Source organism: Mastigoproctus giganteus, chromosome 3 (genome assembly GCF_048544385.1).
Source record: "Mastigoproctus giganteus isolate SK-2022 chromosome 3, ASM4854438v1, whole genome shotgun sequence".
NCBI classification, from domain to species: Eukaryota; Metazoa; Arthropoda; class Arachnida; order Uropygi; family Thelyphonidae; genus Mastigoproctus; species Mastigoproctus giganteus.
The window spans coordinates 65,994,380-66,021,425 of record NC_143577.1 but is presented as its reverse complement, the minus strand read 5'-3'; the positions used below and the strand labels follow the sequence as shown (position 1 = coordinate 66,021,425).

General features: G+C 38.7%; 1 protein-coding gene across 1 annotated transcript in view; it reads right to left on the bottom strand.

Moving 5' to 3' along the window:
- LOC150088053 (WD repeat-containing protein 17-like) overlaps nt 1–27,046 on the bottom strand; it is a 350,289-nt gene that overhangs the window by 17,146 nt on the left and 306,097 nt on the right. Inside the window, exons 22-23 of the mRNA XM_090369994.1 lie at nt 17,388–17,490; nt 1,972–2,073 (exon numbers count right to left, since the gene is read on the bottom strand). Coding sequence (XP_090226120.1) covers nt 1,972–2,073; nt 17,388–17,490 — 205 coding nt within the window. The remainder of the gene's footprint in view (nt 1–1,971; nt 2,074–17,387; nt 17,491–27,046) is intronic.

Genomic DNA, 27,046 nt, shown 5'->3' with positions numbered 1-27,046 from the left:
CCATAATGCACCTCCCAAAGTTTTTGCATTTTACTCTGATTCAAGCCCGAGGTGGGATTCGAACCCGCGACCTTTGGGTTGCCAGGCAGGCACTTTACCCACCTGGCTAGCACGGTCGGCGTTTTCTGGTTTCAGTTCTTCAATGGTTCTCTGCAGGTTTCAGGTACAGATTTCGTCAACTATCTGGTTAAGTGTTAGACATTTGGATAAGCCAAATACTATGATTACTGGGCCCTTTCTTTTTGGTAGTTTAGCAGCTAATCCTAGTTTGGGAATTTTGGGGCTTGCTAAGATGGTCTGTATGTCCTCCCTGGTTTCTGTCTCTATATAACGACACCGACGTTTCTGCATGTGGAAGCCATGCAGTTGGGATGCAGTATAATCCAGACTTTTAAATGAGATGTTAGGAGCTCTGTGATGGAGGCTTCTGTAGCTGAGCAGTCAACTCCAAGAGTACAAAAGTGCATTCACTTTGAGACAGTAGAATATTCTTGTATTCTCTCTACCTTGTGAACTCCTCTAGCATTATATGGCTGTCCTAGAGTATAAACAGAATGTTTATTTATTTATTTAGTTCAAACCAAGTCCCTCACTAAGTCATCCAATTCTTGATGATTAGGGAAATGTGGTGCTTTACTTGAACAGTCTTCTAACCAATATTGACTGTAATGTGCAACCCTGATATGGTTTTTGAAGTAAAATTAAAAAATGGAAATTAAAAAAAAAATGAAGGTGTTTTTTTTTCTTATAAATATTAATCTGGCTTATTAAAACGGCTTCATATGGGTAATATTTTCAAAAAGCTAGGAATAGAAATCTGAGCTCGTTTTCTCAGTTAGGTTTATTTTACTTCCCTGGAAAAGGTGTTTAAAAGAGAAAATTGGAAGTAACTAACTAAAGATAAATGAAATTGACAACATTGGTAATACAAAACCAAACTTCAACATTTATATGCTAAAATTTTAGGTTATTTCAATACTCCCACTGTCCTACAAATTTTAGATTATTTCAATGCTTTATTAACACTGAGATCAGGAACAGTCTTATGGCGTCAGTACAGAGAAAGCACTATTCTTTCCTTGTACAATGTGTAAAGAAAATGTTTAAGACAGGTTTTGAAATATCACTGGGGAAAGAGGGGGAGGGAGATCACGATTGAAATCCTGAATGCTCCCTTATCCTGCTACCAGTTATGCTCCTGTGCTTTACTGTATTCATGACTAAGGGTTTCCCATGTCTTTTAAAAAAATTCTATTAAGAGGTAGTAGAAGATAAAATAACAGTAGGAAAGATATTTTTACAAAACATGTTTGTTTTATCCTATTACAAATAAAGTTTACTAGGAATGTCTTCTGTAATCAATAATAAATATTTAATAATGGCATATATCCTCAGAACACTGCTTACCTGCTTAATTCAGATGAATATGAGGATAACAAATGGTTATAAAATTGCTATAAAAAGTTACTTAATGTTTGACTAGAAAAATCTTTGTTAAAGCATTTATATCCTAGAAAGTCTTAACAAGGCACTGAAATGTGAAAAAAGTGAAAAAAAAAAAAAAAAAAAAGTGAACAAAAAAAAAAAAAAAAAAAACACCTTTTGAAGTAGACACGATAGAGACTTTTTATGGTGATTTACAGACTCACCGCATTTATTTCCTCCAGAATCACATATTTTCATTGCAGAGGTATAACAAAAAATATTTTTTGTTGGCTAGTGTTATTATAATGAGTAGTATGAGTTAGCAGTACATTTAGCGAAATTACATTGAAAAGTTTGTACTGGCATGAATAATGCTTATTAATGTAAACTGTTGAATATAATAAATAGATAATGTTAATTAAATCCTACCAAGGATTATAAAATTATAAATGGGTTATATTATTATTATTATAATATAAAAAGGGTGTTAAAGTTACTTATATTAGTAGCATGGAATTTTAAAAATGCAACAATTTGTTTTCTTACCTAGCATGTGAAAGAAGTGGAACAACTACAGGAGTATAGCCTTGTCTTACTGCCATCAGTCCACCAACATAAGCTGCATAAACCTGTATTTCAAATCTATGCCTACATAAAGGTAATAAATGAAATGCACAAAATTTTTGAGACAGATTATATAAGTTTCTGAAATCATGAAAACAACTCAGAAATCTAAAACTGATGTAAAAACACATTTAAGTGGAACATCTCTATTTTAACAATATTCACTCTAACATCGCATTACTTAATTGATCAATTACTATACTGTTTTACTTTAACACTTTTGCTGCTGGCTTCAATGACAACTATTTTGACCTGGGATTGTAAAATGACAGGATTCAGTCAATCTTAATTAGGGAGGGCAGAGATATTCTTGGGCTTTCATCTCGCTACGATTTAATTATTCAGTCACTGGCAAAGTATGTTTGCAGAAATATTCAGTTTTTCTTATGTCAAATTGGAAGAAAAAGTTCTTAAAGTCATGTAGTTTCCCCTCCATGCTGTATATTTGCTTCATGATACAGTGAATGTGTTAATGTCACTTCTCCATACTATACTGATGACTTGATGAATTATATCAAGTTAAGGGACTGAACATGGACTAAACATTGTCTGTTCCAAATTTTGTTTATCAGTGATTCGTCATCTACCTATAGATGGTCCAAGTTATGAAATTTAATTATAATCACCTTGCATGGTAACAATTTTTAGGTTTTCTAATTGATGGGATTATTTGCATTTAATAATTTTGGTTGTTGATAGCATCCAAATATCTCATACTGAGTGGGTGTTAAAGACAGTATTTATATTATGTTCATATTATTTATACTACGACAGTATAAAGCAGTCTTTCTGGACTATCAGCATTAGCATTAGCATTAGCATTAGTAGAGGCATTTGATGCAAGAAAGCAAGCTTATGCAGCATCAGCCAAAAAAAAAAAAAAAAAAAAAAACCCACTTCCACTTCACCCCTCTGTTCGTTCAAAATACCTGTCCAGCTGAGCCTTAAACTTATTTAGACTATCAACCTCCACCACAAGGGATGGCAGTCTGTTCCACCAACCAACCACCCGCTGGCTAAAGGCAAATTTCCGCACGTCTATCCTACATCTGTCTTTCCTCAATTTGAATTTATGCCCTCTCAGGTGATTTTTCTGAGCTAGAGGAAGAATCCCATCAGCATTGAGCATGCTTAAACCATTCAAGGCTTTATACACCTCTATCAGATCACCTCGCTGGTGCCTAGTCTCCAGACACTGTAATTTGCAAAACTTAAGCCTTTCTTCGTAAGAGCACCCCTTTGTTCCATTCACTAATCTTGTTGCCCTTCTCTGTACTCGTTCCAGCAGCTCTACATCCTTCTTGAAATGAGGCCTCCAGACCTGTATACAGTACTCTAGGTATGGCCTGACCATTGCCTTATACAATGGAATAATCACCTCCTTATCCCTGCTGGAAAAATTCCTGTATATCATTGACAATACTCCATGAGCTACTCTTGCAGCCCGTCTGCACTGCTCAGAGAACTTCATATCTGCCTGCACAATCACCCCCAAGTCCCTTTCATTCTCTACCACTGTCAGTGTAGTACCACAGAGTTGATACGTTGCTCTGGGGTTGCTTTTTCCCATGTGTAGTACTTTACATTTGTCAATGTTAAACTTCATTTGCCACCTCTCAGCCCATCTGCTCAACCTTTCCAGATCCTGTTGCAGCAGCATAGTGTCAGTAGTGTCCTTGACAACCCTGCCAACCTTTGTATCATCTGCAAACTTGGACATTAAGCTTGATATACCATCATCAATATCATTTATAAATACAGAAAAAAATAATGGACCCAACACTGAGCCCTGAGGGACTCCACTAATAACATTAGTCCACGATGAGCAGTGTCCATTGATTACCACTCTCTGTCTTCTCCCCCTCAACCACCCCTTTATCCATAGCAGCAATTTGCCTCCAATGTCACACTGCTCCAATTTGTGTAGCAGTCTTCCATGTGCAACAGTATCAAAAGCCTTTCTAAGATCCAAGTATATAATATCAAAGTTATTCCCTGCATCCAGTTCTTTTGTGACTGCATCATAGTATCCAATCAAGTTGGTCAGGCAAGACTTCCCCTTAACAAAACCATGCTGTGTCTGAGCTATAACTGAAGTCTTGTCTAAATGATCCTGCAGTGCTTCTTTAACCAGTGCCTCCATTAATTTTCCTGGAACAGAAGTTAAGCTCACAGGTCTATAATTACTTGTGTCAGCCTTTGATCCTCCTTTGTGAATTGGGGTCACATTTGCACATTTCCAGTCTATGGGTACCTCCCCTGAGTCCAAGGAAGCTCTCATAATTATGGCTAAGGGTTTGCTTACTTCCTTTGCTGCCTCCTTTAATATAACTGGATAGATCCCATCCACCCCGGGTGCCTTTCTTGTGTTTATCTTCAACAGTTTCTCCTCCACTTTACTCCCAGTTATTTCAAGATTCTGTAGCTTACTGCTAGAGTTGAATACACCTCTGGCATTCCCCTTGCTGAATAACTCCTCATGTGTGAATGTCGATGCAAAATATTCATTTAATTTGTTAGCTACCTGAGCAGGATCATCAACAGTTGACCCATCAATATCAAGTGGACCAATCTGATTCATCCCCTTCCTTCTAGAGTTTACATAAGTAAAGAACTCTTTGCTGTTTTTCTTTCCATCCCTTGCCAAGGATTTCTCGTAATCTGCCTTCGCCTGCCTAACCTCCTTTGTAACTTGGTTGCATATCAACTTGTATCTATCATAGGCTTCTATGTCATGTGTTAATTTGTAAGTATCCCATGCATTTTTCTTCTCTGCCATATGCCTCATTAGTTCATCTGACATCCATTTTGGCCTAAACCTTGAACAATATTTCTTAGTTGGTATGTAAAGCCTAGTAGCTTCCAAGATAAGTTCTTTGAATGCTTCCCATTTTGAATTTGCTGTTGGTAACATCATCAGTTGGTCCCACTGTATAGAATTTAAATACTGTCTCAGTCCATCGTAGTCGCCTTTACGGAAGCAATAACCCTTCCCTTTACCCCTAATGGTAGTTACCTCTTTGAGTAAATCCCACTTCAGCACACTGTGATCACTGCCACCTAGTGGTTCATTTATCTGCAGATTCTTAATGCATGAAGAATCACTGCTGATAATCAAATCAAGAGTATTACTCCCTCTAGTTGCCTCCCGAACATGCTGATGTAGAAAACAATCATCCAATAAATCCACAAAAGCCCTGCTAGTGTGTGAGTAACCAGCCCCCAAATTCCAGTCAATATCTGGGAAATTAAAATCTCCCATTATAAGACTCTCTGATTTACTGGCCCACTCTATTTCCCTGTACAGTTCCTTATTATACTCATCAGAGTCATTAGGCCTATAGCACACTCCTACTCTCAATTTTGATCTCCCAATGCTTATGTCACACCAAACTGACTCAACACTGCACTGTCCAGCGATGTCGACTGGCTTCACTTCCTTGGTTTTTATGTGTTTCTTAACTAATAGCATAACCCCTCCCCCCTTCCTATCCTTTCTGTAGACGTTGTACTCCCCAAATTGCAGTTCTGCATCCCTTATATCTGTGTGACACCACGTCTCTGATATCCCAACAATATCTGCCTTTGATGTTTTGAGCAATACCTCAAATTCATCAAATTTATTTACTAAACTCCTAGCATTGGTGTACACGCAAGTATACCTGCACCTGTTTCTATTCTTAGCTACCCTAACACAACCCATGTGTTTACTTGTACCGCAATGGCTCCTAGCAGTCTCTGAAATACCATGCATCTTGTTTTTCAGGCTTCTGCTTATTCTAATAGAAGCAGTGCAAGAATCTCTTTCACCTCTGCCAGTGGCTACTGTCAATCTATTGGTCTTTGTCTCCCCCCAAGCTAGCAGTTTTCCGACCCACCTAACACTGCCTCGATAGCATCAGCAAATATTCTTGCACCCTTTCTATTTAAGTGTATCCCATCCCTGTAGAAGCAATCTCTCCTGTTAACAAGTACAGTCCAGGCTGAAAAAAATTCTACCCCTTGAGCCTTGCACAATCTTTCCAGGGCCAAATTGATCGACAAGGCTCTCATCATATACTCCCTCCTATCGTGTCTGGGCAGAATTGCAGACACTTTCAAATTCAACCCTAATTCTCGGCTTTTGTTCAACAGTGACCTGTACTTGTTAAGTAATTCTGCCGGTCTCCTACTCTTAATATCGTTAGTGCCAACGTGTACAACTATATCACCTTTTGTGCCCTTAAAAGATGATATTCGCTCTACAACGTCATCAACCTTTGCCCCTGGCAGACATACCCTGGTCCTGTTCCACCTATCTTTTTTACAAAGCATGTTCCCCGTTTCCCTGACAATAGAGTCACCAACAACTACTAGTTCCTTCGGGACCAGCGCATTCTGCCTTGGGGGTTGTCTCTGTGTCACACGATGCCCAAGTGCAAGCTCTGGCATTGATGTGGGCAGCTGAGAGCTTGATAGGCCCCTCAATTTAGTTTCTTCGAGGGCATCCACCCTGTCCTTCAAGCTCTCATATAGGCCCACAAGAACGCCAAGTTGTTGCCTGATATCGATACACTCCTTGCATCGCGCACACACAAAGACACATCCCCCTTGGCAGTATCATATCCCGTACCCGATTGCTCTGCAAACATCAAGCAAACAGTGCATTTTATAAGGCTGTGAGTCAGAGGACAACTGCCCCCCTCAGTTCTGTTCTGAGCCACAGCGCTTCCATTAGTTTGAGCCTTTTGCTTTGCTGCTCTGGTCTGAGTCATGATTCTATTAATTTATTAATTAATTATGTTATGTTATTAATTATGTTAAATATAATTAATTATATTACGTTTGTAATCTAAGTCGTTATATGTATTTATTTAAACGTACAATTTAACTCCTAACGAAGTTCAACTAACGCTATCTAGTACGGCATACAACTATCGTATCACAATGGCGGGAAAATTACGAACGGTACCGGAGTTGAAACACGTGGAAACCTTTACCGATACTTTTATGCAATTACAAGGCCGAGTAAAGAATAATTACACCAAGTTAATCAGAAAATCACAAAATAATGTTATACTACTAAATTTAAATCAAAACTTTTAGAAAAACAATAATTTCAAATCAATAAATAAGAAAAATCCACTTAGCGGCTTGGAACACGACCGTCTCTAGTGGTTGTTGTTGTTTGCTTCATGATACAGTGAATGTGTTAATGTCACTTCTCCATACTATACTGATGACTTGATGAATTATATCAAGTTAAGGGACTGAACATGGACTAAACATTGTCTGTTCCAAATTTTGTTTATCAGTGATTCGTCATCTACCTATAGATGGTCCAAGTTATGAAATTTAATTATAATCACCTTGCATGGTAACAATTTTTAGGTTTTCTAATTGATGGGATTATTTGCATTTAATAATTTTGGTTGTTGATAGCATCCAAATATCTCATACTGAGTGGGTGTTAAAGACAGTATTTATATTATGTTCATATTATTTATACTATGACAGTATAAAGCAGTCTTTCTGGACTATTAGCTTTCAATTCACTGTTTTGTTCCACACTATATTTCTTATTAGATATTCAGCCCTAGTCAGAGAAGGCTCCCTGTCCTCAAATGCTTGCTTGACACCATCAATCCAATTTTCTTTTAGTCTATTTCTAACCTACACTATTTGATTTTTGCATTGAATACCTGTTTAGCCAATCTCCCTTCAAATAACCTTTCTACATGCTCGTCCCATCTTAAATTTGCATCAATTACCTAAGATACGATATTTATAACCCCAAGGTTTTTTCTTATTCTTTATTTGGAATATGGGTTGTCTCTGCTACTATCTATTAAGTTTCATTTATTTTAATTAAAATTCTCAATCCTGAAAACTAATTTTTGATCAGTTTCTATATTTTTTACCACCTCTGAAGTATACAAGAAGCTAATTTTAGATAATTTCTCTTTTGCACCAAATGAATTTGTTTAATTGGCAGCATACACCTCATACTTTACTTATATGATTGTTTATTCTCACACCTAACCTTCCATCTTCATTAACCTGGAAGTGGTGGTGCTTCCATTTTTAGCAAAAAAGGTGGTGGGGGCACCTGATAGGTGCCCATTTTCATTTTCATTTTTGTGATTTTTTTTTAAATTCTGCTTGAACAATGCCAATATTTCATCTTTTCTTAATGGATTACAATGCTTATTGTATGTAACTTTTTAAGTTTTAAAAAAATTATTAAAATTTTTAAATAAGCTGTTTGTTTTACACCTTTTATTTAAAAAAAAAATTGCTTTAAAAACAAATTACAAAAAAAAGGATATTACACACAAAAGAAGCATCAGCCTCTTAGTCTTTTCCATTTTCCAATTTAAAAGACCATTAAATGCATGAAATTTCAAACTGTGCATATGACTATATTTATGCTTATTATGTACACTGAAAGGACAGTGAAAGGGGGATGACAGTGGGTGCCCAACGCATGGGTCACTCTATTGTCGAGTTGGTACAGAAATTGCACTATCCCTGTTTGACAGTATCAAGAGTGTGTCAGGAATACGCCATTTCCAGAATAACATCTCATTGTGGATAGCACTATGGGCGGAGAAAGGTGGTGGATGAACATGGCCAACGACATCTGTCTCACATTGTTTCAGCCAACTGGAGAGCGACAGTGGCACAAATCACCACCAACTTCAACGAGAGAGGTGCCAGAAACATCTCCACCAAGACCATCAGGCAATCATTAGCCGCAATAGATTATGGGAGCTGCTGACCCACCTGAGTCCCATTGTTAACACCATGACATTCATTCACCTGAACTGGGTGAAAGAACATTGGCACTGGACCTTGGATGATTGGAGACAGGTCTCCTGGTCCAATGAGTCCTGTTTCCAGTTATTTCGAGTGAATGGGAGGGTGAATATCTGGCGGAAACCACACGAAGCTATGCACCCGTCATGTTAATAAGGAACTGTTCAGGCAGGTGGATGGTGCATCCCTTGTGCAACCCACAAGGAAAATGACTCTTCCAGCAGGACAATGCACCTCCCCACAGAGCCCTGGTGACTAGAACATGGTTCGAAGGGCATTCCACAGATTTTATCACTATGGAATGGCTTCCCCATTCATCGGACATGAACCCTGTGGAGCATCTTTGGGATGCTATGGAAAGGTCCGTTCGAGCTTTGGATCCTCCATCCAGGAATACACAGAATTATGGACAGTGGTGCAGCAAGCATGGATGGAAATACCTGTGGAACACATTCGTGAACTAGTGAACTCAATGCCTCTCCTTGTGACTGTCCTTATCCAGGCAAAAAGTGGGCAGCCCATGATTTCTGTCCAATCAGTGTATATAAATATTATTAAAAAATTAAATTTGTAAAATAATATTTATTGTACAGGCAACCCCCATATAACATGGTACTTCTACAACATGGTTTCACTCTAACACAATTGATAAATTGCGGCAATCCTTGCACAACACAGTACTTATATAACAAGGTTTCACTCTATCATGGTTTGAGAATTGCGGGAAATCTCGCATAACATGGTATTTTTGAGCTTTTGTGCTGGGAAAACTTTGCTATTAGGTTAGATGTAATTTTCAAACTTTTCATTCTTTTTTGTGAATCCCTGCTGTTGACTCGCTAGTTGTTATCGCCTTCATGGTACTTTTTTAAAGCACATTTCTGGAGGTCATTATCAAACTATAAAAAAATAAAAACAATTTGCAGTTTCCAGTTTATTGGTCTTTTCTGTTAGTGTAACAATTATAAATGGGTAGTAAACTTGATCTTCTTGCATTTGCAATAGTACCAATAGCTGGAATTCTGTGGGTTTTCACGTTATTATGGTGAAATGTATTTCCCCTTCTATGAAATATTCAATCATATAAAAACAGAATAAATGATCAGAAACTCATTACTCCATATCTCACTTGTGTGTATTGTGTTTCTTGCAACTTGTGTGTGTTGTGTTCTTTAATTAAATGAACGTACATTATCTGACATATACACCGATGAGCCAAAACATTATGACCAGCGAGTCGTTATGCAAATCGAAGCAACTGCAGGTGAACTACTGCGTGCGTACAGGTTGAGACACGGTACAAAAAACACCAGCTCTGTTAATCAGTGTTACTCTTGTTCTTCAGATGGGAAAGGCAGCGAACTTAAGCGAGTTTGACAAAGGCCAAATTGTAATGGCCAGATGACTGGGTCAGAACATATCTGAAACAGCATGGCTGGTGGGGGTGCTCATGGTCAGCTGTGGTTAGTACCTACCGAAAGTGGTCCGAGGAGGGAAAATCCAAGAACCGCTGGCATGGTGTTGGACGGCTCATCGATGCTCGAGGTGAGCAAAGGCTCTCCCGGATGGCACATGGCAACAGAAGGGCTACTGTAATGTAACTAGCCAGTAATTGGAATGCTGGTGATGGGAGTAATGTGTCACAACACACAGTACATCGAACTCTGCTGAAAATGGGGCTGCATAGCCACAGGTCGCTCCAAGTGCCCATGCTAAACATGGTTCATCAGCGGCACACCTATAATGGACACGCAAGCATCGAAACTCGACCTTGAGTGATTGTAAGAAGGTTTGTCTGGTCCAATGAATCACATTTCCTGTTGCACCATGTGGATGGCCAGGTACGTGTGCGTTGTTTACCTGGGGAAGTGATGGCGCATGGATGCACTGGGGAACGAAAACAAGCCGGTGGCAGTGGTGTCATGCTTTGGGTGATGATTCCCTGGGATTTCCTTTCTGCTAGGATTCCCTGGGCCCAGCCATCCATGTGCCAGTCATGCTGACGTCTACCATCTACCTAAACATCACTGCTGACCAGGAACACCCTTTCACGGCAACAGTCTTCCCTCTGGTAGTGCTATCTTTCAGCAGGATAATGCACCATGCTACACTGCCCGGATTGTTTGAAACCGGTTCGCGGAACATGAGGAAGACTTCCAGGTATTGCCCTGGTCCCCAAATTCCCAAGACATCAATCCCATCGAGCATCTGTGGTTTGTGTTGGAACAGCAACTCCGATCTGCGGCGTCTCAATCATGGAACTTACAGGAGTTAAAGGATCTGCTGGTTATGTGTTGGTACCAGATACCACAAGACACATTTAGAAATCATGTAGCGTCCATGCCTTGTTGGGTACAAACTGTTTTGGATGAACGTGGAGGACCAACATCATATTAGGTAGGTGGTCATAATGTTTTAGCTCATTGGTGTAAGTATCACAGTTTGTAAGGTAAGACGTCCCTTGTGGACAGCATAGTTGGTATAATCACCGTCCTCCAACCACCAGGTGGAAAAGACCTGAATTGAAATCCCGTCAATGGCGAGAGGAATTTTTATTATTGGATGACTGTTTTCTATATCAGCATGTTCAGGAGGCAAATAGAGGTATTAATACTCTTGATATCATTATCAGTAGTATCATTATCAGCTGTATAACCGACCACCCCATCCAGATTTGGCAGAGGAGATGGAGCAACACAGAAAAAGGTGAAGTGACCAGAAGATTCTCCCCACTGTCACCAAGCTGTACCCTAAGGCACCAGTGTGGTTTCACCCTGGTTGAAATACCACCTTCCTCCTTACAGGGCACGGCCCGTTTAAAGCTAAACTTCACCAACTTGGCATCATAAATAACGCGGACTGTCCCTGTGGCAACCCAGAGTCCTGGAGACACTTAATGTTTGAGTGTGATTTGTATGATGACCTACGACTATGCCTAATAACGGCAATCCAATATATCCCAGACAACCAAGAACCCAGACTGTTAGACACTCAGGAGGACTACAAGGCACTCAGTCAATATGCCCAGGATCTATTTTCTAGAAGGAAAACAATGATCGAAATATACCAAAGGCAACCCGACTAGAAAGAATGCAGGAGATCAAACAAGTAAAAAAAAAAAAAAAAAAAAAACTCAGCTTACCACAGAAAGTCAAGACTTTAGGATGATTTGGTTGGCCTACTGTCGACCCAAAACTGCACTCCCTTGTGTGGTTTTTTTTTTTTTTCCTTTTTCGGGGAGGGGGTATTTGCTCTTCTCCTCTCCTCCCCATATATTTTATTTTTTTATTTTATTTTATTTTATTTATTTTTTATTTCCTCTCTTCGCCTCCCCATGTCGTGGGGCATGGGCATGCCCCACTTAAAATGGGGGAACACCTTCCTATCCGACCCCCTCTTCTTCCTAATTCAACCCCCCGTCTACACCCTCCCTCCCATTACTTTCTCTTGTACAGCGATTGCCCCACATGTCCAAATTTAAATCACATCAAATTTTGCCCGACCTTTTAGGCTCTCTAGAAATAGTTCTTTCAGCGTAACACCCACAGCGCTTTCTAAATGCAATTTTACTTAAATCAACAGTGATAACTCCAACCTTTATTTTAGGTCCTAGTCACCGAAATCCCAGGAAAGTAAGTGGCAGGACCTGCCAGAGTATAATTAGTCTCTTGGTACACCCGGCCGGCATCCCCGTCACTAGGTATGGTAACGCCGGGTCCCACTGGGGGCCCGGCGGCCAACAGGCCGGATGAACAATGGGCACAACAAACTACATGCCACATGACCCATACATTATTTTTAATTGGTATAATCACCATCAGTTGGTATAGTTGGTATAATCACCGTCCTCCAACCACCAGGTGGAAAAGACCTGAATTGAAATCCCGTCAATGGCGAGAGGAATTTTTATTATTGGATGACTGTTTTCTATATCAGCATGTTCAGGAGGCAAATAGAGGTATTAATACTCTTGATATCATTATCAGTAGTATCATTATCAGCTGTATAACGCCGACCGGGCTAGCCGGGTGGGTAAAGCGCCTGCGTGGCAACCCAAAGGTCGCAGGTTCGAATCCCGCCTCGGGCTTGGATCAAAGTACTGCAAAAAACCTTGGGAGGTGCACTATGGCCACAGAAGCCGATGCGCCAATAACTACCAAACAAACAAACAAAGCTGTATAACCGACCACCCCATCCAGATTTGGCAGAGGAGATGGAGCAACACAGAAAAAGGTGAAGTGACCAGAAGATTCCTCCCCACTGTCACCAAGCTGTACCCTAAGGCACCAGTGTGGTTTCACCCTGGTTGAAATACCACCTTCCTCCTTACAGGGCATGGCCCGTTTAAAGCTAAACTTCACCAACTTGGCATCATAAATAACGCGGACTGTCCCTGTGGCAACCCAGAGTCCTGGAGACACTTAATGTTTGAGTGTGATTTGTATGATGACCTACGACTACGCCTAATAACGACAATCCAATATATCCCAGACAACCAAGAACCCAGACTGTTAGACACTCAGGAGGACTACAAGGCACTCAGTCAATATGCCCAGGATCTATTTTCTAGAAGGAAAACAATGATCGAAATATACCAAAGGCAACCCGACTAGAAAGAATGCAGGAGATCAAACAAGTAAAAAAAAAAAAAAAAAAAAAAACTCAGCTTACCACAGAAAGTCAAGACTTTAGGATGATTTGGTTGGCCTACTGTCGACCCACTCCCTTGTGCGGTTTTTTTTTTTTTTTTCTTTTTCGGGGAGGGGGTATTTGCTCTTCTCCTCTCCTCCCCATATATTTTATTTTTTTATTTTATTTTATTTTATTTATTTTTTATTTCCTCTCTTCGCCTCCCCATGTCGTGGGGCATGGGCATGCCCCACTTAAAATGGGGGAACACCTTCCTATCCGATCCCCTCTTCTTCCTAATTCATCCCCCCGTCTACACCCTCCCTCCCATTACTTTCTCTTGTACAGCGATTGCCCCACATGTCCAAATTTAAATCACATCAAATTTTGCCCGACCTTTTAGGCTCTCTAGAAATAGTTCTTTCAGCGTAACACCCGCAGCGCTTTCTAAATGCAATTTTACTTAAATCAACAGTGATAACTCCAACCTTTATTTTAGGTCCTAGTCACCGAAATCCCAGGAAAGTAAGTGGCAGGACCTGCCAGAGTATAATTAGTCTCTTGGTACACCCGGCCGGCATCCCCGTCACTAGGTATGGTAACGCTGGGTCCCACTGGGGGCCCGTCGGCCAACAGGCCGGATGAACAATGGGCACAACAAACTACATGCCACATGACCCATACATTATTTTTAAACCTCTGGCATCGACAGGGTACTGTCACTCGATACATAGAACATACGTGGAGATGGGAGAAATCCCCAGAGCCGTCAGACCCTCAACATACCTATACCTATACCTATCCGTAGTATTACTGATAAATCCCGGGTGCCGTCAGACCCGAACATACATAATACCTAATATCAGTAGTATTTCTTCATGCATCAAGCATCTGCAGATAAAGAAACCACTAGGTGGCAGTGATCACAGTGTGCTGTAGTGGGATTTACTCAAAGAGGTAACTACCATCAGGGATAAAGGGAAGGGTTTTTGTTTTCGTAAAGATGATTACAGTGGCCTGCGACAGTATTTAAATTCTATACAGTGGGACCAACTGATGATGTTACCAACAGCAAATTCAAAATGGGAAGCATTCGAAGAAGTTATCTTGGAAGCTACTAGGCTTTACATACCAACTAAGAAATATTGTTCAAGGTTTAGGCCTAAATGGATGTCAGATGAACTAATGAGACATATGACAGAGAAGAAAAATGCATGGGATACATATAAATTAACATGTGACACAGAAGCCTATGATAGATATAAGCTGGTCTGTAAACAAGTTACAAAGGAGGTTAGGCAGGCGAAGGCAGATTAAGAGAAATCTTTGGCAAAGGATGCAAAGAAAAACAGCAAAGAGTTCTTTACTTATGTAAACTCTAGAAGGAAGGGGATGAATCAGATTGGTCCACTTGATATTGATGGTTCAACTGTTGATGATCTTGCTCAGGTAGCTAACAAACTAAATGAATATTTTGCATCGACATTCACACATGAGGAGTTGTTCAGGGAGGGGAATGCCAGAGGTGTATTGAACTCTGGCAGTAAGCTAGATAATCTTGTAATAACTGAGAGTAAATTGGAGAAGAAATTGTTGAAGATAAATACAAGAAAGGCACCTGGGTAGATGGAATCAATCCAGTTATATTAAAGGAAGCAGCAATGGAAGTAAGCAAACCCTTAGCCATAATTATGAGAGCTTCCCTGGACTCAGGGGAGGTACCCATGGACTGGAGATGTGCAAATGTGACCCCAATCCACAAAGGAGGATCGAAGGGAGACACAGGTAATTACAGACCTGTTAGTTTAACTTCTGTTCCTGGAAAATTAATGGAGGCACTGGTTAAAGGAGCATTGCAGGATCATCTAGACAAGACTTCAGTTATACCTCGGACACAGCATGGTTTTGTTAAGAGAAAAGGTGCATTATAGCCTTAGTCGCTAATGCGCCAATAAAACCCAAGCAACAACTTAAGGGGAAGTCTTGTCTGACTAATTTGAATGGATACTATGATGTAGTCACAAAGGAACTGGATGCAAAGAATAACTTTGATATCATATATTTGGATCTTAGGATAGCCTTTGATACTGTTGCACATGGAAGACTGCTGCACAAATTGGAGCAGTGTGGCATTGGAGGCAAATTGCTGCTATGGATAAAGGGATGGTTGAGTGGGAGAAGACAGAGAGTGCTAATCGATGGACACTGCTCTTCATGGACTAATGTTATAAGTGGAGCCACTCATGGTTCAGTGTTGGTTTCATTGTTGTTTTCAGTATTTATAAATGATGGTATATCAAGCTTAATGTCCAAGTTTTCAGATGATACGAAGGTTGGCAGGGTTGTTAAGGACACTAATGACAGTACGCTGCTGCAACAGGATCTAGAAAAGTTGAGCAGAAGTGCTGAGAGGTGGCAAATGAAATTTAACATTGACAAATGTAAAGTACTACATATGGGAAGCAGTAACCCCAGAGTAACGTATCAACTCTGTGGTACCACACTGACAGTGGTAGAGAACGAAAAGGACCTGAGGGTAACTGTGTAGGCAGATATGAAATTTTCTGAGCAGTGCAGATGGTCTGCAAGAATAGCTCATGGTGTCTTGTCAATGATATATAGGAATTTTTCTAGCAGGAATAAGGTGATTATATATAAGGTGATTATCCCCCCTGTAGAAGGCAATGGTCGGGCCATACCTGGAGTACTATATACAGGTCTGGCCACCTCATTTTAAGAAAGACGTAGAGCTGTTGGAATGAATACAGAGAAGGGCAACAGGATTAATGAATGGAACAAAGGGTTGTTCTTATGAAGAAAGGCTTAAGATTTGCAAATTACAGTTTATGGAGACAAGGCACCTGCGAGGTTATCTGATTGAGGTGTATAAAGCCTTGGATGGTTTGGGCATACTCAATGGTGATGGGATTCTTCCTCTTGCTCAGAATAATCACCTGAGAGGGCATAAATTCTAATTGAGGAATGACAGATGTGCGGAAGTTTGCCTTTTGCCAGCAGGTAGTTGATTGGTAGAACAGACTTCCATCCTTAGTTGTGGAAGTTGATAGCCTAAATAAATTTAAGGCTGAGCTGGACAGGTATTTGGAACGAACGGAGGGGTGAAATGGGAGCATTTTTTTTTTTTTGGCTGATGCTGCATAAGCTTGCTTTCTCACATCATGTGCCTCTACTAATGCTAACGCTAATGCTAATTAAGTTACTACAATAAAAAATGAAGTTAAAATATTAAATTATTACTACTATAAAATTAAGTTTCCGACAGTTATAAAATAAAAAAATTATGTGGTTTTGTTAGCTTTTGGAACATAATCCCCCCTTTTTGTACTGCTTCTTTGTCCCATATAACACGGTTTCACATTACATGAGATTTTGTAGGAACGAAACTACTGTGTTATATGAAGATTACCTGTATTTTAATTCCATAATAAATTAATTTATAATTATTGTTCAGCTGCAGCTCCCTGGTATTCATCCTGTTGGTTCTCTGATGCTATTCTGATACTGTTATGACCGTGTTTTTTTTCCTAATTCTACTTCTTTACCATTAAGCTTCTAACACCAATGGTATCTATTTTGATACCATTGGTTATAATAATAATAATAAAAAATTAAAGGGAAACCATACTATGTGAAATGATTTTGTACTAATTATATGTTGTTAGATTTTTTACAAAGAGTTTAAAGTTATCTTTGTTTTTCAAAAAATAAATTTGATCTGATTTTTAATGTAAATTTGCTTTGTTTTTTTCTATTTTAAGATAATAATTACATTTATTTCTATACTGCATGAAATTATTAAATAAATACTTCAGAACTGGAATCCAAGTCTAAAGTAAATTAATTAAATAAAAATTACTTAACAAAATCATTATGGGAGCAATATTACTTACCAATCACAGTGAGTATCCTGCAAAATCTGGCTCCTAATTGAACCCATCATCTGAATCATATCCCAGATTTGTGATATTTTCCATCCTAATTTTGATAATGAATCTGAAAATTTCAAAAAGATATGAAAAGTCATTTTTGTGTTAATGGTCTTTTCATTAAAGAAATTAATAAATTTACATTTATTTATTAATTAATATAAAACAGAGCTGTGATGATCAATATGTTCTATGTTGTATTTTAATATTTGTAGAAGAATAAGAGAAATTTACCTTAATATTATGACATGTAGAACACTTCCGTATGATACTCTCCAGAAATTAAAACGAATATAAAATCAACACAAAATGATTACAGTAATAAAATCAATTAAAAGCAATTAAAAAAAACAAAAAAAAATTTAATTTAAAAAACTTTTAACATAAAATTTGAAAAACAACTTTCCTACCCGAACCTAATGGGGTTTTTCGAATATACATCTTGATCACAGGAATAGAAATAATACCGAGTATGTGTGAGCCGGAATCTTAAATAGTGAGATTATTTGTTTTCGCACATGCATGTAAAAGACCATGAATTGGAGATTAGATATGGACGGCAAATGTTAATAGAATTCTCATGTAATTTAATTTCAATGGTTTCTGCAATTAATAGTCTAGTGTAATTACGTTGGCCACTAAGTATTTTGGCCTCGTTGAATAAAAATGTATGGTTTTCATTAATGGCATGAAAGGCCAATTCTGATGCTGCTGATGAAAAGCAAGGACTGAGGATGCATGTTTACTCTCAAATCCAGTGTGCATTGAGTCGAGTCCTGGTAAGATGAGTTGCAATCACTGCAAGAAAAATTGGTCTTTCATGCTGTTAACGAAAACCATACATTTTTATTCAATGAGGCCAAAATACTTAGTGTCCAATGTAATTATACTAGACTATTAACTGCAGAAACTATTGAAATTAAATTACATGAGAATTCTATTAACGTTCACCATCCATATCTAATCTCCAACTCTTGGTCTTTTAGACGCACGCATGAAGACAAATAATCGCTCTATTTAAGATTCCACCTCACACATACTCTGCATTATTTCTATTCCTGTGATCACAGGAATAGAAATAATAATCTCTCTATCTAAGCCACATGGTTGAAAAGCTCTGTCAGCTTCAGGAAGGAAATTTCATTTTTCAAAATTTATGTTAAAATTAAAAAAAAAATTTTAATTGTTTTTAATTGATTTTATTACTGTAATAATTGTGCATTAATTTTATATTCATTTTAATTTCTGGAGAGTGTCACATGGAAGTTTTTTTTTTTTTTTTTTTTTAGTTAGTTGTTGGCGCATCGGCTTCTGTGGCCATAATGCACCTCCCAAAGTTTTTGCAGTACTGTGATCCAAGCCCGAGGCGGGATTCGAACCCGCGACCTTTGGGTTGCCAGGCAGGCACTTTACCCACCCAGCTAGCCCGGTCGGCAATCACATGGAAGTGTTCTACGTATCATATTGAGGTAAATTTCTCTTATTCTTCTACAAATATTTATTTATTAAACATTTATTAAAACTAATACACTTTTCGGTCACTCCAGAGTTTTTGAGTTAAATAATAAATAAACTTGATTTATAATTTTACACAGCATCACCCATCCTCAGAGGTTTACACATCATAATGGTAGAGTAAGATATATATATATATAAAATGCAGTTTTTACAATTTCTTGTACTGTTCGAAAAATTATAGTGATGGGGATTAAATTAAACTAAGTGCATTTCAATAATAATAATAATAATAATAATAATAATAATAAACCACCCCTGGTTAACATCCAATAAGATACAAATATATGAGGGTGTGTATTTATATCACTTACAAGCATAATATTGAAACAAAATTACCTATGTCATTTCAGGATTCTTTCTAAATGCCATCGCCAGATCAAGTGGACTCAGTAAAATGAAAGTCTCACTCACAGGACCTACTCCTAAATGTTAAAAATGAATTTGAATGTTTGGTACGGTGCCCTATGACTGAGGCCTTCTTACAAATTCCAACTTCCCAAAATGTTATCAGATAACAATTTAGTGTATATACTCCCTGTAAATGATTGCCTAACAATAGCAACTATAAGTATAGATAAAAATCTATTTTGTTTTTCCCAATTCATGTGGTATAACAATGTCTTTATATGTATATATATAATTGAAAATGAATTAAAGGAAATTTCAAAAGTTTGAATTTCATTTTGATGGAAACTTTTATAAGCTTTTCACTGCGTGACCCAGTTAGTCAACCTTGGGATATGCTTCACAGTTCTTTTCTTTAGTTAATCAGGTTTTCGTCGTGAAAATCATGCATACTGACACATATTCTGAACAATCACATTCATGTGGTTTAGAATAAGCAACCATTCTGGCCACCCAGTTACTAGAGCATGCAACCATGCATGCTCTAGTAACTGGGTTTGGTAATTTATAATTTAGAGCAAGGCACCTGAGGCTCTAAGAGTCTGCATAGGTTACCATTGAGGAACATAAATCCTGCAATTTGGTGCAGTGAAAACCAGAGTTCCTGAGATGAAAATCACACAGTCCATTCCTGCAGTTACTATGCAACAAGCACATCAAAATTCATTAACTCTTTGTGGTCTGATATTGTACCAACCACGGCACTAAAATTCCACTCTGAGTTTGACATTGCATCCAACAACATTCCTGTCTGTGTTTCTGATTTACAGATTTTATTTTCTCACTGTGCAATTACCAATCTGGTACACACCTGGTCTGTTTGTGACATACCTACTCACAGGACATGGTGCCTTAAATGCCAAGCTAACAACTCTGGAAATAATTGAAAATCTAAATTGTACTTGTGGTAATACAGAAATTTGGTCACACCTAATGTTCGACTGCCACCAATACGACGACATCTGCTGCCAGCTGGTGACAAGATTACAACATTCACCGAAGGACCAGGAGCAATTTATCCTGGACAATGAAGAACCATATATGGCATTCACTGAATTTGCACAGAAACTGTTTGACAGGTGCTGAGCCACACTGGCCCAACAAGCGAACAACAAAGGTTGGCAGGGTTGTCAAGGACACTACTGACACTATGCTACTGCAACAGGATCTGGAAAGGTTGAGCAGATGGGCTGAGAGGTGGCAAATGAAGTTTAACATTGACAAATGTAAAGTACTACATATGGGAAACAGCAACCCCAGAGCAACGTATCAACTCTGTGGTACTACACTGACAGTGGTAGAGAATGAAAGGGACCTGGGGGTGGTTGTGCAGGCAGATATGAAGTTTTCTGAGCAGTGCAGACGGGCTGCAAGAGTAGCTCTTGGTGTATTGTCGATGATATATAGGAATTTTTATAGCAGGGATAAAGAGGTGATTATTCCCTTGTATAAGGCAATGGTCAGGCCACACCTAGAGTACTGTATACAGGTCTGGAGGCCTCATTTCAAGAAGGATGTAGAGATGCTGGAACGAGTACAGAGAAGGGCAACAAGATTGGTGAATGGAACAAAGGGGTGCTCTTACGAAGAAAGGCTTAAGTTTTGCAAATTACAGTGTCTGGAGACTAGGCACCAGCGAGGTGATCTGATAGAGGTGTATAAAGCCTTGAATGGTTTGAGCATGCTCAATGCTGATGGGATTCTTCCTCTTGCTCAGAATAATCACCTGAGAGAGGCATAAATTCAAATTGAGGAAAGACAGATGTAGGATAGACGTGAGGAAATTTGCCTTTAGCCAGCGGGTGGTTGGTTGGTGGAACAGACTTCCATCCCTTGTCATGGAGGTTGATAGCCTGAATAAGTTTAAGGCTCAGCTGGACAGGTATTTCGAACGAACAGAGGGGTGAAGTGGAAGTGGTTATTTTTTATTTATTTATTTATTTTTTTATTATTTTTATTTTATTTTATTTTTTTTTTTTGGCTGATGCTGCATAAGCTTGCTTTCTTGCATCAAATGCCTCTACTAATGCTAATGCTAATAACAACACAACTGGAAACTATATGGAGTGACAAATGGAGAAAGACCTGCAGACCAAAATGGTAGAGGAACAAGTAACAAAAGGCAACTAAGAATGGAACAAGGAACATAACGACAATATAAAATGGGACAAGCTACTATTCCCACAACAAATTCCACACCTCCAACGAGAATAAAAGGACATTGTCTACAACTTTGTGACTGACTTCAACCCTGAACCCGCAAAAGGGATACATGGACCTGAACCATGCAGCTTCGATGCCATCAAGCCTCGTTGGCGATCAGAATCGAGCACCTGACTCGATTACTTTCCAACTCTACCATGGCAAGGAGGAGACACCCTGTCTCAACCCCCCCCCCCCCCCTTTCCTCTCTGGTGAGGCATGGGTATGCCTTACTGACCAACTGGGGGCACTTCCTTTATCGCTCACATACTTCTATCTTTACCCCCCAGTCTTCTGTTTCCCCTCCTACTCTATCTATATACAACGCGAATGCTGCACACACTAAATTTAACAACACTCAAAATAGTCCACCCAGTCTTGGCCTTTCTATGTAAAATCAAACCCCCCAGCATTGTGTACGGGTATACAATGTATGCTGTATGCAGACCAGAAAAATGAGTATATAAATGTATATACACATACATATTATGATTTTTTTAGGTTCTAGCCGCTGAAATCTCAGGAAACTAAGCAGCAGGACCTGCCAGAGTAACTAAGTCTACTGGGTTCCTGGTCTGCCTCCATGGGGGCGAAGGTTGGGCAATGTTGGGCTCCAGCAGGGGTCCAGTGACTAAATGACCAGATGAACAATGGTACACAACATTACACATGTACAATACCCACACACTTTTAAACCTCTGGCATTTCCAGCAAACTGGTACACCCACAATGAAAGCAATGCAGAGATGGGGGAAACCCCTGGTGACGCATGACATCAATATACCTTACCTTGTGCTGCTGAAATTGCAGAGATGGGGGAACCCCCTGGTACTGTCAGACAACTAACACACTTGTGCTGCTGCAGTTATTGTACTATAATTTATTTACATTTCATATAAACAATTTGAAAAGCTAAATCCATTTTTTTATTGATGTTTACATTCAATTGTTAAGCATAGCTGGTGCTATTTCTTTTAGTCCTCTTTCAGGCGGATGTTGTGGTACTGTGAACATTGCCATTTCCAATTATGAAATTTGTTTTCTGCTGTACTGGCATCTAGTTATACTTCACATAGAGAATCTGAAAAACTAAAAATCTATGTTTATATTCAATTGTTAACAGCAGGTAGCACTAAATAATTTTCCCAGTGTGCTGGCCTAATTATTGTACTGCTATCTATTTATACTTCATATAAACAATCTCAAAAACTAAATTGAAGTTTATGTTCAATAGTTAATGGTAGGTGATGTTTTTTTTTTTTTTTTTTTGTCCTTCTCAAGTTCAATGTGGAAACCAGCACAGTTGTCAGCATTTACTGTGCTGCCATCCATTTATACTTCAGATAAATGATCTGAAAAACTAAGTCCATGCTTATTGATGTTTCTTTATATTCCATTGTTAATGGAAGGCAGCACTATACTTTTTAGAGTAGAATTCACAAAGAAACTTATGCTGAGTTAGAGTGAAGTATTTAGGCCTGCCATCAAGATCTAGTAAAGGACTTTCTGATGCTCAAATTGCGAAACTACTAGACCTTTTTGAAGAAATTTAGGAAAAAAAATAGGAAACTCTTCCAAATAAGATAGTTTCTGGCTGTTCCAATAGTGTGATTGAGTTTTGGTTTCAATAAATGAACTAAAGGAGTTTTTTGAAGTTATTATCAATATAGACAGATAGAAGTAAATTTTTCGAGAATGTATATAGCAGGAAAAGATTTCTGCAGATATTTGGATGTTGCATCTCTGCCCACACACAAAAGGACAAACAAGGAATTCAAAGCAGGGGCTCTAAAGTAAAAAAATATAGTCAATTATCCAGATGGAAAGTTCTGTGAATATTTTCTTCCAGAAAGAAATATTTTTAGAGCTTTTAAACTGTTTTGTCATGATGTTTTACATATTAGCTCATGTAAATCTGAAAATAACTTAAATGGATGTCAGATGAACTAATGAGACATATGGCAGAGAAGAAAATATATGGGATACATTTAAATTAATGGGTGATATGGAAGCCTATGATAGATATAAGCTGGTCTGTAACCAAGTCACAAAGGAGATTAGGCAGGCAAAGGCAGATTATGTGAAATACTTGGCAAAGGGCACAAAGAAAAACAGAAAAGAGTTCTTTACCTATGTAAACTCTAGAAGGAAAGGGATGAATCAGATTGGTCCACTGGATATTGATGGTTCAAAAGTTGAGGATCTTGCTCAGGTGGCTAACAAACTAAACAAGTATTTTCCATCTACATTCACACATGAGGAATTATTCAGGAAGAGGAATGCCAGAGGTGAAGTAAACTCTGGCAGTGAGCTAGATGATTTTGTAATAACTGAGAGGAAAGTGGAGGAGAAATTGTTGAAGATAAACACAAGAAAGGCACCTGGGGTGGATGGGATCTATCCAGTTATATCAAAGGAGGCAGCAACGGAAGTAAGCAAACCCTTAGCCATAATTATGAGAGCTCCTTTGGACTCAGGGGAGGTACCCATAGACTGGAGATGTGCAAATGTGACCCCAATTCACAAAGGAGGATCAAAGGCTGACACAAGTAATTATAGACCTGTGAGTTTAACTTCTGTTCCAGGAAAATTAATGGAGGCACTGGTTAAAGAAGCACTGCAGGATCATCTAGACAAGACTTCAGTTAGAGCTCGGACACAGCATGGTTTTGTTAAGGGAAAGTCTTGCCTGACCAATTTGATTGGATACTATGATGCAGTCACAAAAGAACTGGATGCAGGGAATAACTTTGATATTATATATTTGATTTTAGAAAGGCTTTTGATACTGTTGCACATGGAAGACTGCTGCACAAATTGCAGCAGTGTGGCATTGGAGGCAAATTGCTGCTATGGATAAAGGGATGGTTGAGGGGGAGAAGACAGAGAGTGGTAATCAATGGACACTGCTCATCGTGGACTAATGTTATTAGTGGAGTCTCTCAGTGTTCAGTCCATTATTGTTTTCTGTATTTATAAATGATATTGATGATGGTATATCAAGCTTAATGTCCAAGTTTGCAGACGATACAAAGGTTGGCACGGTTGTTAAGGGCACTACTGACGCTATGCTGTTGCAACAGGATCTGGAAAAGTTGAGCAGATGGGCTGAGAGGTGGCAAATGAAGTTTAACATTGACAAATGTAAAGTACTACATATGGGAAACAGCAACCCCAGAGCAACGTATCAACTCTGTGGTACTGCACTGACAGTGGTAGAGAATGAAAAGGACCTGGTAGTAATTGTGCAGGCAGATATGAAGTTCTCGGACAGTGCAGACGGGCTGCAAGAGTAGCTCATGGTGTCTTGTCAATGATATACAAGAATTTTTCTAACATGGATAAGGAGGTGATTATTCCCTTGTATAAGGCAATGGTCAGGCCACACCTTGAGTACTGTATACAGGTCTGGAGGCCTCATTTCAAGAAGGATGTAGAGCTGCTGGAATGAGTACAGAGAAGGGCAACAAGATTAGTGAATGGAACAAAGGGGTGCTCTTACGAAGAAAGGCTTAAGTTTTGCAAATTACAGTGTCTGGAGACTAGGCACCAGCGAGGTGATCTGATAGAGGTGTATAAAGCCTTGAATGGTTTGAGCATGCTCAATGCCGATGGGATTCTTCCTCTTGCTTTGAATAATCACCTGAGAGGGCATAAATTCAGATTGAGGAAAGACAGATGTAGGATAGATGTGCAGAAATTTGCCTTTGGCCAGTGGGTAGTTGGTTGGGGGAACAGACTTCCATCCCTTGTTGTGGAAGTTGATAGCCTAAATAAATTTAAGGCTCAGCTGGACAGGTATTTCAAATGAATGGAGGGGTGAAATAGAAGTGGGTTTTTTTTTTTTGGCTGATGCTGCGTAAGCTTGCTTTCTTGCATCATATGCCTCTACTAATGCTAATGCTAATAAATAATTTTTGAACATCACATTTCAACCAGTAATATTTGTGATTGTTAGGCTAGGAGTGCATTGGGAAGCCAGTGAAAATAATACTGGTCTGTAAAGGATTAGGCTCCAGTGTGCCAACTGAAACTTCAGGGGTTGTGTAGTTGTAAAAACAAAATATTTTTTACTTATTTTTTGTTTCTGATTTTCTTAAATCTGATTTCCTGAATTGTCAATGAGGAAATAAATGGCATGAATAAGGGTGTAATCTACAGATGACACAAAGGTCAGAAGGGTAATTAATGGTTCATGTCAGGCAAAGCTCCTTCAAAATGATTTGCAAATATAAAGCATTGGTACAGCTGCAGGGTGTAAATTGCATGTCGGGGGAAGGGGAACTTGAAAGTTATAATACAATTAGACATGAAGATTACCATGCAATGTAAGTAGGTAACCAGGAAGATGCATGGTATCTTATCAATAATTTACCATAACTTTTCATCTAAAAAGAATGAGATCATTGTTCTGTTATAAAACTCAATGGTGAGACCACATTTAAAAAAGGACCTTGAACATTTTTTAAAGGGTCCAAAGATGAAAAACTCCTCTGGGGGAGAATAACAAAGTGATATCCACATGAGAAGAGACTATGAAGTAAATGGGTTACAGATCCTGGAAACTAAGCCATCTCAGGGAGAATCTGATTGAAGTGTACTTAAGAGGCAAAAGCTGAATGAATGACAGTGGAATTTTCACACTGAAATGGGATACTAAACCAGGTGGCATAAATGCAAGCTACTGAGAAAATGAGTAAACTCTCTCATGAAGTTTACGTTTGGTCAACTTATTGTCAATCAGTGGAATCCATTGTCTGTCAGTGATCATAACTAAGAATCTGGTGAAATTTAAGGGGCAGCTGGATTGCTGTTGGAAGGGTATGGTAGAAGTGGATAAAGGTTGTACAGACAAAAATTTTTTCTTTCTGGTTCACCCTGCAAAAGCATAGCTTCCTTGCATATTTTAGCTTATACTAATACTAATATACAAGTTAGTGCAAATGTATCATTTTAGTAAGCAGCAATCTACTAAAGTAGTTAAAACTGGCATCATTTTAGTAAGCAACAATCTACTAAAGTAGTTAAAACTGGTATCATTTAAGTATATTCATATTGTGAATACTCTCACAACGAGTTGCCATGATATTGCATGATATTGGTGAAACTTTACTTAAATAAGTAACGCTTCACCAATGGAGAAGACTATTGTTACTTATTCTCAGCAGATACTACCACCCATGGGTGCTGGTATCTTATTCGAGGTAGTGCAATATCATGGCAGCTCATTGTGAAGGTATTCACAATATGAGATATACTTAAATGATGCCAATTTTAACTACTTTAGTAGATTGCTGCATACTAAAATGATGCATTTGCATTAACCTGTACATCAGTAAACTTTCTTGCAACATGAGGCTTTAGCCCTAAAATGTTTTCAGACTAATACTAATATTAGTACAGGCCATCACCAGAAATTTTTTTTCAGACTAACACCTAAGAAAGAAATTTAGGCTGGAAAAAAAGTTCTGGTGGTGGAAATGGGGATAGGGTGGGAG